At 45.3% G+C, this 15,988-nt stretch overlaps 1 protein-coding gene across 19 annotated transcripts in view; it reads right to left on the reverse strand.

The window, feature by feature from the left end:
* Nucleotides 1-15,761, reverse strand: part of washc2c (WASH complex subunit 2C) — a 55,480-nt gene extending 39,719 nt beyond the window's left edge. For 9 of the 19 annotated variants that reach the window (XM_052041422.1, XM_052041424.1, XM_052041420.1 and 6 more), the window contains exons 1-5: nucleotides 14,611-14,723; nucleotides 7,653-7,790; nucleotides 5,471-5,635; nucleotides 756-821; nucleotides 81-254 (exon numbers count right to left, since the gene is read on the reverse strand). In XM_052041422.1, coding sequence (XP_051897382.1) covers nucleotides 81-254; nucleotides 756-821; nucleotides 5,471-5,635; nucleotides 7,653-7,790 — 543 coding nt within the window. In that variant the 5' untranslated portion in view covers nucleotides 14,611-14,723. Of the gene's footprint in view, nucleotides 1-80; nucleotides 255-755; nucleotides 822-5,470; nucleotides 5,636-7,652; nucleotides 7,791-14,610; nucleotides 14,724-15,569 lie in introns of those variants that run through there. The other 10 variants (XM_052041411.1, XM_052041417.1, XM_052041414.1 and 7 more) reach the window with 7 other exon arrangements.
* Nucleotides 15,762-15,988: the final 227 nt, after the last annotated feature.

Genomic DNA, 15,988 nt, shown 5'->3' on the forward strand with positions numbered 1-15,988 from the left:
CCAACATGGAGGAAAGTGAGTTTGACATGGTGGTTAAATGAGGTTGCAGACTTTCCCCACTGGCTGTCCATCTCATTCACCTTGGGTTCCAGCAGATGCTCCGCTCTTTCAGTTGTTTCTTCATCCTCCGAATCAGAGTTTCCTGCTTTAATATCCAGCTGTTCAAAGGCAGAGTCCAACACCCTCAGCCCATGGCGCACAGCTTCCTGCACCTTGGCAATCAGCTCTGCCTCCTTCTGCTCCCGTGTTCTCTCCTACAACAAACATCAAAGCCAGTGTTTAAGACAGCAATGAACAATTATCAAAACCATCATTCAAACCACATTACCTAATTAAATAACAGCTCTAAATACGAAGTAACCTTGTAACAACTATAAATAGCAACTTCCAAAATTTGGCCAATGCTGTGTATTGGCATGAACACTGACAAGATAAATCAATTCCTAGATACGTTTTTGCAAATGTTGTTGATGAACATTTTAGTCAGCCCAAACGTGCAAATTGTCCCTTCAAGGGGACTAATGAAGAATAACAGCAGGTCAGAATAGGAAATCCATATCTCAGCCCAAGTCCAGGGAGTGTAATGTTAACTGCAGCAACTCACTTCCGTGCTGACTCAACTACCCAGCACGACTGTAGTAATCAATGCAAAACAGGATGCACACCAACAATTCAAAATAAAGTCCTGAACAATTTTGTTTTTGAACCATTAATATTTTTACATTAAGGTTTCCTTTGATGTTGTTGTTACATACCACTCCAGCTGGCTTGCCTCCACTGTCCGGTTTAACTGCCTCTTCCACTTCTTCATCGTACACTCTCTGCAACAAGGACAGCCAGAGCTTCAGCACAAATACCAAGAGAAGAACAAAACACTATACTGCTTAATTCAGAATTCGCAAGCCACACAGCAGGTAAACCTGTGCAGGCATAACACTGTTAGCTGATTTAGTATACAGGGACTCCCTGGGCTACGGAAGTCCCAACTTACGAAAATCTGACTTTATGCAAATTCTCCCAGACTCTGCTTTCAGGTAAAGTACTCAAATCTCTTCGCCAGGAAACAATGCAGAGATCACCCATAGAAAAAGCCAATGCCTTCACCTTAAGGCAATATCACATTTTAAAAACCCCGAGTCACCTCTCGTTAGCGCACACTTTATTAAACTGCCAACAGTTTTCTTAATTAGCAGATCGGTTCCCCGTCATTCCGCCTGGGCCGCACTCAGACAAACACGCGTCACAGATCACTTGCTGGTAACAACTCCCATCACCTAGCTCACCTTCCCCAGTCTACTCTTTGCAAATCAGTCCCCAAGGGCTGTCTAGGCTAAATATTTCACGTTATGATTTTAGGGGAAATCGTTAGTTTCCGACTTACAGAAAATTCAGGTTACCGAGTTCCCAGGAACAGAACCTTTACAGGAGACTCCCCGTATAAGGGAATGTAGAACATAAATATGTACAGACTGAGTTACTGGAAGAACCCAAGTACAGTGTGCTGGGATACTTCCTGACTGGGCAAATCATAACACTACCTGCATATACTCGTTGTGACTATATGGGTTTCCACCAACATCCCGAAGACATGCTGGCAGTTTAAATGGCTGCTGCAAATTATCCCTTAGTGTAGGTAGGTGGCAAAAGAATAAAAGAGGAGGCGATGGACATGAGGTAAAAAGTTGCAGAGTTACAAGGAAATAAGGAGTAGTAATAGGAGGATTGTGATTGCTGTGTTGGGAGCCAGTGTGAACCCAATGTGTCAAGTGCCTCCCGTGTTGTAATAAGTATGTAAACAAATTCCCTTTTGGACTAGTAAAGATAAGTACTGCACAGGCAACCCCCGTGTTATAAGGGTTGCCTTCCTAGAAACCTGTTCATATCATGATCTTCCATAATGTGAAGCTGTGTCATCTGTGTGTGCGTCAAGAAATGAGAGTTGAAAAAATAAAATCATACGAAATAAGAGCAGAATTAAGCCATTTGGCCCATCAAGTCTGCTCCGCTACTTGATCACGGCTGATTTGTTATTCTTTCTCAATCCCAGCCTCCTGCCTTTTCCCAGTAACCTTTGATGCCCTTACTAATTAAGAACGCATCTATCTCTGCTTTAAATATACCCAGTGACTTGGCCTCCACAGCCAAGATTCACCACCCTCTGGCTAAAGAACTCCTCATCTCTGTTCTAAAGGGACGTCCTTTTATTCTGAGGCTGTGCCCTCTGGTCCTAGGCTCTCCCACTGCTGGAAAAATCCTCTCCACATCCACTCTATCCAGGCCTTACAATATTCAGTAGGTTTCAATGAGATCCCCTCTCATCCTTCTAAACTCCAGTGAGTACAGGCCCAGAGCCATCAAACGTCCCTCATACATTAACCCTTCTATTCCCAGGATCATTCTCGTAAACCTCCACTGGATCCTCTCCAATGCCAGCACTTCCTTCCTTAGATATGGGGCCCAAAACTGCCCACAGTACTCCAAATGTAATCTGACCAATGCCTTATAAAGCCTCAGCATTACATCCTTGCTTTTATATTCTAGTCCTCTCGAAATGAGTGCTAACATTGAATTTGCCTTCCTTACTACCGACTCAACCTGCAAATTAACCTTTAGGGAATCCTGCACCAGGAGTCCCAAGTCCCTTTGCACCTCCGATTCCTGAATTCTCTCCCCATTTAGAAAATAGTCTACACCTTTATTCTTTCAACCAAAGTGCATGACCATACACTTCCCTATGCTGTATTCCATCGTCACTTCTGTCCATTCTCCCAACCTACCCAAGTCCTTCTGCAGACTCCCTGCTTCCTCAACTTTACTTGCCCCTCCACCTATCTTTGTATCATCCACAAATTTGGCCATGAAGCCATCAATTCCATCATCCAAATCATTATCATATAACGTGAAAAACAGCAGACCCAACACCGACCCCTGGGGAACACCACTAATCACCAGCAGCCAACCAGAAATGTCCCCTTTATTCCCACTCTTTGCCTTCTGCCAGTCAGCCAATCTTCTATCCATGCTAGTACCTTTCCTGTAATACCATGGGCTCCTATCTTGTTCAGCAGCCTCATGTGCGGCACCTTGTCAAAGGTCTTCTGAAAATCCAAGTAAACAACATCCACTGACTCTCCTTTGTCTATCCTACCTGTTACTTCCTCAAAGAATTCCAACAGATTTGTCAGGCAAGATCTCCCCTTAAAGAAACCATGCTGACTTCGGCCAATTTTATCACGAGCTTCCGTACCCCAAAATCTCATCCTGAATAATGGACTTACCAAATTTTACCAACCACTGAACCGGTCTATAATTTCCTGTCTTTTGCCTCCCTCCCTTCTTAAAGAGTGGAGTGACATTTGCAACTTTCCAGTCCTCTGGAGCCATTCCTGAGTCAAGTGATTCTTGAAAGATCACTACTAATGCCTCCACAATCTCTTCAACGACCTCTTTCAGAACCCTGGGCTGTAGTCCATCCGGTTCAGGTGACTTATCCACCTTTAGACCTTTCAGCTTCCTGATCATCTTCTCTTTAGTAATAGCGACTGCACTCAGTTCTGCCCTGACTCTCTAGAATTTCTGGCATGCTGTTTGTACGTTCTCCGTGTCTGTGTGGGTTTCCTCCGGGTGCTCCGGTTTCCTCCCACATTCCAAAGACATACGGGTTAGGAAGTTGTGGGCGTGCTATGTTGGCGCCAGAAGCATGGCGACACTTGCAGGCTGCCCCCAGAACACTACACAAAAAGGTGCATTTCACTGTACATGTGACTCAAAGATATCTTATATCTTCCACAGTGAAGACTGCTTAAAAATACCTATTCAGTTCATCTGCCATTTCTTTGTTCCCAATTACTACTACTCCAACATCATTTTCCAACAGTCTAATGTACACTCTTACCTCTCTTTTACTTTTTATATATCTGAAAAAACTTTTGGTATCCTTTTTATATTATTAGCTAGCTTACCTTCACAGTTCATCTTTTCTCCCCTTATTGCTTTTTTAGTTTCCTCCTGTTGGTTTTTAAAAGCTTCCCACTCCTCTAGCTTCCCACTAATTTTTGCAATATTGTATACCCTGTCCTTTGCTTTTATGCTGTCTTTGACTTCCCCTGTCAGCCATGATTGCCTCGTCCTCCCTTTAGAAATGCTGCTTTTTCTTTGGGATGAACTGATCCTGCATCTTCTGATTTTCTCCCAGGAACTCCTGCCATTGCTGCTCTACCGTCATCCCTGCTAGGGTCCCTTTCCAATCAACTTTGGCCACCTCCTCCCTCATGTCTCTGTAGTTACCTTTATTCAACTGTAATACCAATACATCTGATTTTAGCTTCTCCCTCTCAAACTGAAGGGTGAATTCTATATTATGATCACTGCCTCCTAAGGGTTCCTTTACCTTAAGTTCACTAATCAAATCTGGGTCACTGCACAACTCCAAATCCAGAAATACATTTACTTACTTTTCTCCCCCCACATAAATTTCATAGGAGCAAATTTTTATTCTGCATCCCAGATTTTTTGATAGTATTTGAGAATTCCATAAGGGTGAATTTTGGTTACCCAAACTTCTGTAACACAAGGGTTGCCCGTCTATGAGCTGAAAAGTACAATGAACGGGCAGAATAGAATGTGCTTTATCCTGCCTCTATCCTTCCTTTCTGTGTGTTAACATCCACCACAACTGCAAACAAGTATTCGTTTCTCTCAATGCCAGCTAACTGCATAATTTGGAATGTCAGGAACCCTCCTAAAGCTAAGCTAAGATGAAGGCAGCACAACATTTATTGCTGATGTCAAGCTTAACCAATAGGGAACTGAAAATGATTCTAACATTACAACTTGCAGTTGAGAATCTGCACTTTACAGGTAATAGGCTTGAGAGTCCAAATTGATTTGATATAGACACTGAGAAGCAAAATATCTACATATATACTTATACTGATCAGTCCCATTAAAGAAACAGCTATTCACTCCTAAGCAAAGGGTTGACAATAGACAGGGTAAACAGTAAGTTCTTTATCCCATGGTGGGAACGGCCAAAACAAGAAGAAATAGGTATGAGATTTAAAAGGTTCAACAGGGATCAGAGGGGGAATTTTTTTTTTTAAAAACACCAGACTCATTAGATTTTGGAACATGCTGCCTAAGGAGGCAGGTACTCTCACAATTAAGAAACATCTAGACAACCCTTGAGGCATGGAAGGCTATGAACCAAATGTAGGCAAATGGGATTAATAAAGGCAAGTACAATGGTTGACGTGGACATGGTGGGCTGAAGGGCCTGCTACTGCACAGTACGACTCTATGAATCGCTATGATTCACTCAGTTCAATTAAATCTGTATTATTACTCAGCTTTGCCAAGGGCCTAATGGTGATCATATTTAGCATTTACACTTATGAAAGCTTATTTTGGTTCTTCATCTCAATGCAGAGCTTATAAAAGCAGAAAGTCAGCAGTTACCACTATCACTCACATTTTCAATGAACTGAATATTTGATAGCATCAGAAAATCATTGAAGACATTATGGAGACGGGAGTCTGTAGCCTTTGTGTGCTGGATCAGGCCGTCAAGCTGCTTCTCAATCTCATGTGTGCGGGATAGCATCCGCTGAGAGAAATCTTGCAGAAATAGGAGCAGCTGATGGCAGATAAAAAAGACAATTTATATTCTAAATAGTGCAAGTGCAAAAGAGAGACAAAATTCTGCTCATTACACCTCCCAAAAAGTCTGTCACTTATCCATTCAAGGATGAAATATCCTCCACCCCACTATTCCTTTACTTCTAAAGGTGAAAGTACAAATGTCAAGTTTTTAACCACTTGTCTGGTGAACAGCTTCCAGCAACGACAAGCAACCTCGTGTGTGCTTGGTACGAATCCGCTGATGAAGACTTAAGACTTGCTTCCATAATTCCCATCAATTTCTAATCTTATCAAAGTATCCTCGATTCCATAATTAGCCAAGTGCTGCCTTGCTGTCAGGGACAGTAACTCGCACCTTAGTTCTGAAATCTAACTTGTTCTTTGGTTATATCCAAGGCAATAACTGACCCTGGCAGAGATCGGACAGCAGCTGATAGAGCCACTGTCTCTCAGCGCCAGAGACCAGGGTTCAATCCTGGTCTCAGGTGCTGTGTGGAATTTGCATGTTGTCCCTGCGACTGTGTGGGTTTTCCCAGAGTGTCCTGGTTTCTTCCCACATCACAAAGACATGCAGGTTGGCAAGTTAATTAGCCACTGTAAATTGCCTTGACTGTCGGCGGGTGATAGAATGTGGGGAGTTGACAAGAATGGGGGGAAAATAAAAAAGGAATAATGCAGGATTAGTGTAAATGAGTGGTTGATGGCTACAGGGCCTGTTTCCATACTGTCTTTGTACAACTGTAAAAGATCAGACTATAACATGAGCACATTCTACTTGCTAACAATGCTGATGACTGTACAACAATCAAAACTTCAGGACACGCTGATGGAATGAAGAGCTGGAATGAATATATCCTGCTCTCTGTGGACAGGGTGTACCTGCCACGGTTGCAGGTGGGGACATTGATGAAGCTTTCTACCATTAGCTGCTTAACTGCATCTCTCAAACAAACGTGGCTAGACTTTCAGGCTTTGACACTTGGCCTTGTTTACTGCAAACTGCTTTCACTGATTAACATGTAGTCTTGTACTGTTGCTTCACCAGGTAAACCCCGTATGTTTGCGTAACTCTGCGCTGCACCTTGCATTTACTTGTCATTGATGGACAACTAGCTTGATGGAAGATATAAAATGAGGAATATGCCAGGATGTCCCCTCCTCGATCTGTCATGCTGGGGACAAGGCATACCCGGAGCCTGAGATTTGGGCTGAAAGTTACGGTTCTGGAGGTAGAACTATGCCAGGCTGTTGCTTGACTTGCCTTGCCTTGTGTCCACATTGGAAAAGTAGTCCAACAATCTTGAAGAGAACTCAGCAGGAATGATATGGCTGAGTTTGTCTTCTTTGAGTCAAATCTAATATTAGGGTAGTGACAACTGGCCCATCCAATTATATTCTTATTGCATTTTCTCCTAATGGTTTAATAAAACTGAGGGGATTTCTGGGCCATCTCAGACTGCAGCTAAGAGCTAACTACATTAATGTCGATATGTAACCATATGAAGGCCAGATGGGTTTTGAACAACAATACTGCACTTTTGTCGTCAACAATGATGCAATTTGTGGTTATAACCAGACAGTATAGGTTTATGATGAGTAAAAGGTTTAGGGGGAATACAAGGAAAATCCTTTCATCTAGAGGGTGGTTGGAGTTTAGAATACACTACCTGTGAGGGTGGCAGAGGCAGAGACTCTGATGACATTTAAGTTACTAGCGGTGTACCTGAATTGCCTCTGCGTTGAGGGCTACGGGCAAAGTTGTGGAAGATGGGATTGATACAGATGGGTGCCCACTGGTCAGCATAGACAATGTGGGCCAAATGGCCTGTTTCCGTGCCATGCAACTCAATGACTCACCCAGTCTCCTTTAAGAGACAAGCATGTCCAGCAACATGAGAGGTGAAGGGCAAGTGCTTTCTACAAGTGTCGTACATTATAGATCAAGTGCAGCCAAAACCATAAACAGAGATTATACCCACGTTACTGCTCTACAACATGACGGCTGTACTTACCCCAGCATCCGCACCAAGTGACCAGTTCCCACTGGCTTTATGGATCTCTTCCAATGTCCATGGCCGCTCCCAGATAGGCTCCGTTTCACAGCCATTCTCTCCGAGAGCGCCATTAACAGCTACTGAGGCCCCATTCATCTGTGACAAAGATGCGACCCATTAACATTGCACACACAGGAACAGAAGTGACAGCAAGACAACATGAGACACCATAGAAAACTACAGCACAGAAAACAGGCCATTCGGCCCTTCTAGTCTGTGCCGAAACATTCTGCTAGTCCCATTTACCTGCCCCCAGCCCATACCCCTCCAGAACTGTCTCGTCCATCTATCTATCCAATTTACTCTTAAAAGTTAAGAGCGAGCCCGCATTTACCACATCAGGTGGCAGCCCATTCCACACTCCCACCACTCTGAGTGAAGAAGTTCCCTCTAATGTTCCCCCTAAACCTTTCCCCTTTCACCCTAAAGCCATGTCCTCTCGTACTTATCTCTCCTAATCTAGGCGGAAAGAGCCTACTTGTATTAACCCTGTCTATGCCCGTCGTCGTTTTATAAACCTCTATCATATCTCCCCTCATTCTTCTCTGCTCCAAGGAATAAAGTCCTAACATGCTCAATCTTTCCTTATAACTCAACTCCTGAAGACCCGGCAACATTCTTGTAAATCTCCTCTGCACTCTTTCAATCTTACTGACATCCTTCCTGTAGTTCGGCGACCAGAAAGGAATAAAGTCCTAACATGCTCAATCTTTCCTTATAACTCAACTCCTGAAGACCCGGCAACATTCTTGTAAATCTCCTCTACACTCTTTCAATCTTACTGACATCCTTCCTGTAGTTCGGCGACCAGAACTGCACACAATATTCTAAATTTGGTCTCACCAATGACTTATACAACCTCACCAAAACATTCCAACTCCTATACTCAATACTTTGATTTATAAATGCCAGGATGCCAAAATCCTTTTTTACAACCCTGTCTACCTGTGACTCTACTTTCAAGGAATTATGTATCTGAACTCCCAGATCCCTTTGTTCCTCTGCACTCCTCAGTGCCCTACCATTTACTGTGTATGTCCTCCCTTAATTTGTCCTTCCAAAATGCAACACCTCACACTTATCAGCATTAAATTCCATCTGCCATTTTCTGGACCATTTTTCCATTTGGTCTAGATCCCTCTGCAAGCTTTGAAAGCCTTCCTCACTGTCCACTACACCTCCAATCTCAGTGTCATCCACAAACTTACTGATCCAATTTACCACATTATCGTCTAGATTATTGATATATACAACAAACAACAATGGCCCTAACACAGATCCCTGAGACACACCACTAGTCACAGGCCTCCAATCTGAGAAACAACAATCCACAACCACTCTGTCTTCTCCCACTCAGCCAATTTTGAATCCAGTTTACAACCTTTCCATGGATACTCATTGACTGAACCTTCTGAACTAATCTCCCATGTGGCACCTTATCAAAGGCCTTACTAAAGTCCATCCACAGCTTTACCTTCATCTACTTTCTTGACCTCCTCAAAAAACTCCACAAGATTCGTTAAACACGATCTACCACGCACAAAGCCATGCTGACTATCCTTAATCAACCCTTGGCTGTCCAAATACTTATATGTCCTATCTCTCAGAACACCTTCCAATAATTTACCCACTACTGATGTCAGGCTCACTGGCCTGTAATTACCTGGTTTACTCTTCGAGCCTTTCTTAAACAATGGAACAACACAAGCTATCCTCCAGTCCTCTGGCACCGCACCCGTGGCTAAGGACATTTTAAATATATCTGCCAGGGCCCTTGCAATTTCTACACTAGTCTCTCTCAACGTCCAAGGAAATATCTTGTCAGGCCCTGGGGATTTATCTACCTTTATTCGCTGTAAAGCATCAAGTACCTCCTCCTTTTTAATCTCTATTATGTTCCATGACTCTATTGCTTGTTTCCCTTCCTTCCATATCCATGATGCCAGTTTCCTGAGTAAATACTGATGCAAAAGAACTGTTTAAGACCTCCCCCATCTCCTGAGGCTCCACGCATATACGACCACTCTGATCTTCTAGGGGAGCAATTCTGTCTCTTACTATCCTCTTGCTCTTAATATACCTGTAGAAACCCTTTGGGTTTACCTTCACATTATCTGCCAAAGCAGCCTCATGTCTTCTTTTTGCCTTCCTGATTTCCTTTTTTAGTATCTTCTTACATTTCCCATACTCTTCAAGTACCTCATCCATTCCTAGTTGCCTATACCTGCTATACACCTCTCTCTTTTTCTTAACTAGCTCACCAATATCCCTTGAAAACCAAGGTTCCCTATGCTTGTTACCCTTGCCTTTAATCCTGACAGGATCATACAAACTCTGCACTCTCAAAATTTCGTCTTTGAAGGATTTCCATCTACTGAGCACATCCTTGCCAGAAAATAACTTATCCCAATCCACCCTACCTAGATCCTTTCTCATTTCCACAAAATTGGCTTTTCTCCAATTTAGAATCTTCACTCGAGGACCAGTCCTATCCTTATCCATAATTATCTTGAAACTAACTACATTATGGTCACTGCACCCAAAATGCTCACCTACACATACTTCTGTCACCTGACCTGCCTGGTTCCCTAATAGGAGATCAAGTATTGCATTCTCTCTCATTGGTACCTCTATATATTGATTTAGAAAACTTTCCTGAACACATTTGACAAATTCCAAGCCATCCAACCCTTTCGCAGTGTGGGAGTCCCAGTCAATATGTGGAAAGTTAAAATCCCCTACTATTATAACTTTCTGTTTCTTACATCGGTCTGCTATCTCCCTACAGATTTGTTCTTCCAATTCTCTATTGGGCGGTCTATAATACAAACCTATTAGTGTGGCCGCACCTTTCCTGTTCCTCAGCTCCACCCATATGGCCTCTGTAGACGAGCCCTCCGGGCTGTCCTGTCTACGCACAGCTGTGATCTGTTCCCTGACCAGTAATGCCACTCCTCCCCCTTTCATCCCTCCCCCTCTATCACGTCTGAAACAACGGAAGCCCAAAACATTAAGCTGCCAGCCCTGCCCCTCCTGCAACCATGTCTCACTAATAGCAATAACATCGTAATCCCACGTGCCAATCCACGCCCTAAGCTCATCCGCCTTACCTACGATACTCCTTGCATTGAAATAGATGCACCTGAGAACATCACTATCATGTATAAACCTTCGATTTCTGTCCATACCTGCAGACCTCACACGATCATTTTCCTCCTCACTTTCTTATCTAACACTCTGGTTCCCCCTCCCCCTGCAAATCTAGTTTAAACCCACCGGAGCAGCACTAGCAAACCTACCCGCAAGTATGTTAGTCCTCTTCCAGTTCAGGTGTAGACCGTCCCTTCGGAACAGATCCCACCTTCCCTGGAACAAAGCCCAATTATCCAGAAGCCTGAAGCCCTCCCTCCTGCACCAACACCTTAGCCACGTATTTAGCTGCATGATCCTCCTATTTCTAGCCTCACTAGCATGTGGCACTGATAGCAATCCTGAGATTGCAACCTTGGAGGTCCTGTCCTTTAACTTTGCACCTAATTCCCTAAACTCTCTTTGCAGGACCTCTTCCTTCTTCCTATCCACGTCATTGGTCCCAACAAGGACCACAACATCTGGCTGCTCACCCTCCCTCCTGAGAATATCAAGAACTTGATCTGAGATATCACGGACCCTGGCACCAGGGAGGCAACAGACCATCCGGGATTCTCGATCTCTCCCACAGAATCTCCTATCTGTCCCCCGAACCATTGAATCCCCTATCACTACTGCTCTCCTCTTTACCCTCCCTCCTATCTGAGATGAGGGTCCCGCCTCGGTGCCAGAGACTCAACCACTACAACTTGTCCCTGGTAGGTCGTCCCCACCAGCAGTATCCAGAACAGTATACTTACTGTTGATGGGAACGGCCACAGGGGTGCTCTGCTCCTTCTGTCTAATCCCCTTCCCTTTCCTAACAGTCACCCAGCTACCTGCCTCCTGACTTTTAGGTGTAACTATCTCCTTGGAACTCCTATCTACGTCTGCCTCTACCTCCCGAATGATCCGAAGTTCATCCAGCTCCAGTTCCCTAACACGGTTTGCCAGGAGCTGCAGCTGGATGCACCTTTTACAGGTGTAGTCATCAGGGACAAGCGTGCTGTCCCTAACTTCCCACATACTGCATTCGGAGCACACAACTGCCCGAGCTGCTGCCTTCATTACCCAATCTGACTTTAATTAGCTTAAAGGAACTTACTGGCCTTACCTCTCAGGGTGCTAGCTCTTCCTCAGCCTCTGCTCGCCGAAGCCTCTTGAGCCAAAGCCTCAAGGCTCCACTCCTACCCTGAGCCACTCACACACTGGCCGCTCCTCTTAGTTACCCCTCCTGATATTCTACTTAAATATTTATCACAGATAACAGGTAACCTTACCTTTGCCTATCTACCAGCTACTCACCTGCCTTACCCCTTTTCGCTGAAGCTCCTTAAGCCAAAGCCCAGAACACTCTGCTCCCACTCACTCCGCTGCCCGCTCTATAGGCGGTTGGCTTTTTAAACTGCCCGCGCTGCGCCTGCGCAGTCCAGCCCCCACTCGACCACTAAAAACTTTTAAAACACTTATAAAAAATAAAAAATACTAACCCTAGTAAATTCTAACCCTATTAAAAACTAAGCCTTATACTTCAAACTTAATAAAAAGACATGGCAATTAGATTTTGCTGAACTCACAATGCAGCCATTTGTCTCATGAATTAAACAGGCTCCATGACCTGCCTTAATCACATGAAGAAATCCATTTCCAGTTAAAGCTCCAAGACACCCAATGAAATGATAATAACCCAAATAATATTATCGATATCTTTAAGTGTTTCGCAGGACTCACAGATGCACCCATCAACTCTGGCTGCACTGTCAAAGTCAAGTTTATTGTCATAAGCACGTATATGTATCCACAGGTGCAATGAAAAAAATACAAGGACTGCCTTCTTATACACTGGAATCCTCCATGCAGCTAAAGCAAACGGTAGTATCTGTCAAATTCATTAAAAACAGAAGTGTTGTGAATGCATAAAAAATTAACTTGGAAAATCTCCAAGACAGCCAAGGGGTTCAGTCTAGTATATTATAAATTTTTAATTGCAGGAGGATTTGAATACATGACTAAGTCTTATTGCAATTGCATAGTGTTTTGCTGGGACTGTACCTGAAGCACTGGAGCAATTTTAATCTCCTTATCTTAAAAAAAAAGGAGGCACTTGTCATAGAGGGAGTGCAGCAGGGATTCACTGGACTGGTGTCAGGGATGGAGGGTCAAACACAGTGAGTGAGTAGACTAGACTAGACCAGACCAACCTTCTCTAGAGTTTAGAAGAATGAGAGATTTCATCAAAACTTACAAAACTCCGAAGGGCTCGACAGGCTGGATGCGGGGAGGATGTTTCCCTGACAGAGTCCAAGACCAAGGGTACAGTTTCAGAGTAACAGGTAATCATTTAGGACCGAGATGAGGAGAATTTTTTTCACTCACAGGCTTGGATCATTTGGAATTCTGTACCCCAGAGGGCTGTGAAGGCTTGGTTGTTGCATTCATTCAAAAGAGATTGACAGATTTCTGAAAATTAAGGTTAATGTGAATAGAAGTGGGAAATGGCACTGAGGTGGAAGATCAGATGTGACCTCAGTGAATAGCAGAGTGGGGCTGAGGGGCCAGATGGCCCACTCCAGTTCCTATCTTGTATTCTTATGCAAGAAGATTGATCATCGATAGATGAATCTATTGTGCACATTGGGCTCCGTGAAATAAATTATACAGTGCCTTCAATATGGAGGAACGTCCCATCATTACACCTACCGACAACCTGCAATTTAGGGACACACTGTACTGGAACAGAGGACCTGAAACCTTGTCAAAGTAGTTTTAAGGAAGGGAGGTGGAGAAACTTGGGAAGAATATCGGAGTTTAGGATCAGAATGGCCAGTTGCGGATTGAGGAAAATCCAGAGACACACAGAAAGAGTGAAGTTTACAAAGGACATAAGATAGGGTGAGTTGGGGCAGCACTAGAATAGAAGGTAATTAGATAAAATGCTATAAGTGTTTATAATTCCTCATTACCAAAATGATGGACTTTAAATATTTGGCTTGTTACAACTCTCACTAGTTTTAATGCAATCCTCCCATTCCCAATTTTCAATATTTCTCCGGCTCTTCTGCATGCACTTGGACTGGTGCAGCAGCCTTTGCCAATGTCCATCGTACAATCTACGGCCAACAGACCGTTTTTCTCCTCCAGCGTAAACGTACTTTTTTGTGGGATTCTGATTCTGTGGGAGTAGTGGATATAGTTAGCAATGACTAGAATTAGCACAGACCCTTACCCTTGGGAGCTGCTTAAAAGCTTTCACTGAAATGCCAAACTGTGTAATGTACTTCAGCCAACCTTCTTTCACAAACATATATGCAACATCATGCTTCAAGATATGGCTTAATGGCGATGAGAAAATTAAGCACTTCCCCATTTTGTGCAATGACTCAGCATCAAGAACACTAGAGTCACCAGCAACACTGGTTGAATAAAACCCATCTCTGGGTAATAGATCATTCCTTTTCTCCACATCAGCTGTGCTTGTGTTAGTGAAACAAAGTGGGGAGAGGTCTGGACTTACTTTACAGTTGATCTTGACAAGTTAATGTGGCTCATTTCAATAAGATGAATACAAAATGTGGCAGAACAATATTTCAGTGAGCAACTTGTTAAGAAATTTCACCAGTTCTTAAGGAAGGTAGTAGGAATAGCAGATCTGTTCCAACATAAATATATTTTCCAGAAAATTCCAGTATGACACTATAATTACACACAAAAGGATTATCCTTGACAGAGAGGTGACTTTTTAATCTAATAGCACTCAAACATCACTTCCACTGAGAAATTTCCTTACATTACATCTGAATCCAATGAGCAGTAGGGATGAAACACGCAGACAACCCAAAGGTTATCTCCACCAACCCGTTCTTGTGACAATGTTGAGCCTGTCTGAATTCCACACAACTGCTGTTATCCAACGCCAAAACAAGAACACAGAGGACAGACAAAATAAGGTCCAACGTAACACGGAAAGCACCCAAATCATCTCCCAGACCAGAAGGAACCCACCCCTCTAAACAAAAACCAGGACACCCAGCCTCCCCTTACCCCCTAAAAATCCAGTCTACGGACGTCTGCCTCACAACCACCAAACCCAGTACACCCGGGCTCCCAGCCTTCCCACCCTGCAGCGTACAACAGGGCCATACCCCCCACCCTGCAGCGTACACCAGGGCCACACCCCCCCCACCCCCACCCTGCAGCGTACACCAGGGCCACACCCCCCCACCCTGCAGCGTACACCAGGGCCACACACCCCCCACCCCCACCCTGCAGCGTACACCAGGGCCACACACCCCCACCCTGCAGCGTACACCAGGGCCACACACCCCCCACCCCCACCCTGCAGCGTACACCAGGGCCACACACCCCCACCCTGCAGCGTACACCAGGGCCACACACCCCCCACCCCCACCCTGCAGCGTACACCAGGGCCACACACCCCCACCCTGCAGCGTACACCAGGGCCACACACCCCCCACCCCCACCCTGCAGCGTACACCAGGGCCACACACCCCCCCCCACCCTGCAGCGTACACCAGTGCCATACCCCCCCCACCCCCCCTCCTCCTCCCCCAGAGCCGGCACAGTACACCGGGACCAGGCATCCCCTATTGCCGCCCCCTACACTCGGGTCGGGTCGCCCCCGACACCCAGGCCGGCCCCCCCACCCGACCCGACCCGACCCGACCCGGGCCGTCACCCACACCCCAAGGCCCCGCCGAACCGTCGGCACACTCCCCGGTCACCGACCCAGGAAACGGGTCCCCGAGGCCTGCGGTGGGAGCCCAGCCGGCTCCGAGCAGCCAGCCCGGTACCCACCCCGCAGCAGCGCCGCACCGGACCCGGCCACGGGCCAAACCTACCCCGAGGCTCCGCTCAGCGACGCCGCACCTGACCGGACACGTGACCCGGGCACGTGACCAGACCTCGGGGGCGTGTCCTTCGCTGGCCCCGCCCCCTCCCCCCGAGTCGGGGCTGCAACGGCGGGCGCACTTCTCGGTGCATTTACACAGCGCCTGCCCCGACCGCCCGGTGCTGGGAACCCTGCTGCTGCAGGTTTTGCTGGTACTGCAGTTGGGTGCCAGTCTGGTATGATTGCAATTGGTTTATTATTGTCACATATACCGAGCTGCAATGAAGAGCTTGTCTTGCTAACCGTTCATACAGAT

This window comes from Pristis pectinata, chromosome 30 (genome assembly GCF_009764475.1).
Source record: "Pristis pectinata isolate sPriPec2 chromosome 30, sPriPec2.1.pri, whole genome shotgun sequence".
Taxonomy (NCBI): domain Eukaryota; kingdom Metazoa; phylum Chordata; class Chondrichthyes; order Rhinopristiformes; family Pristidae; genus Pristis; species Pristis pectinata.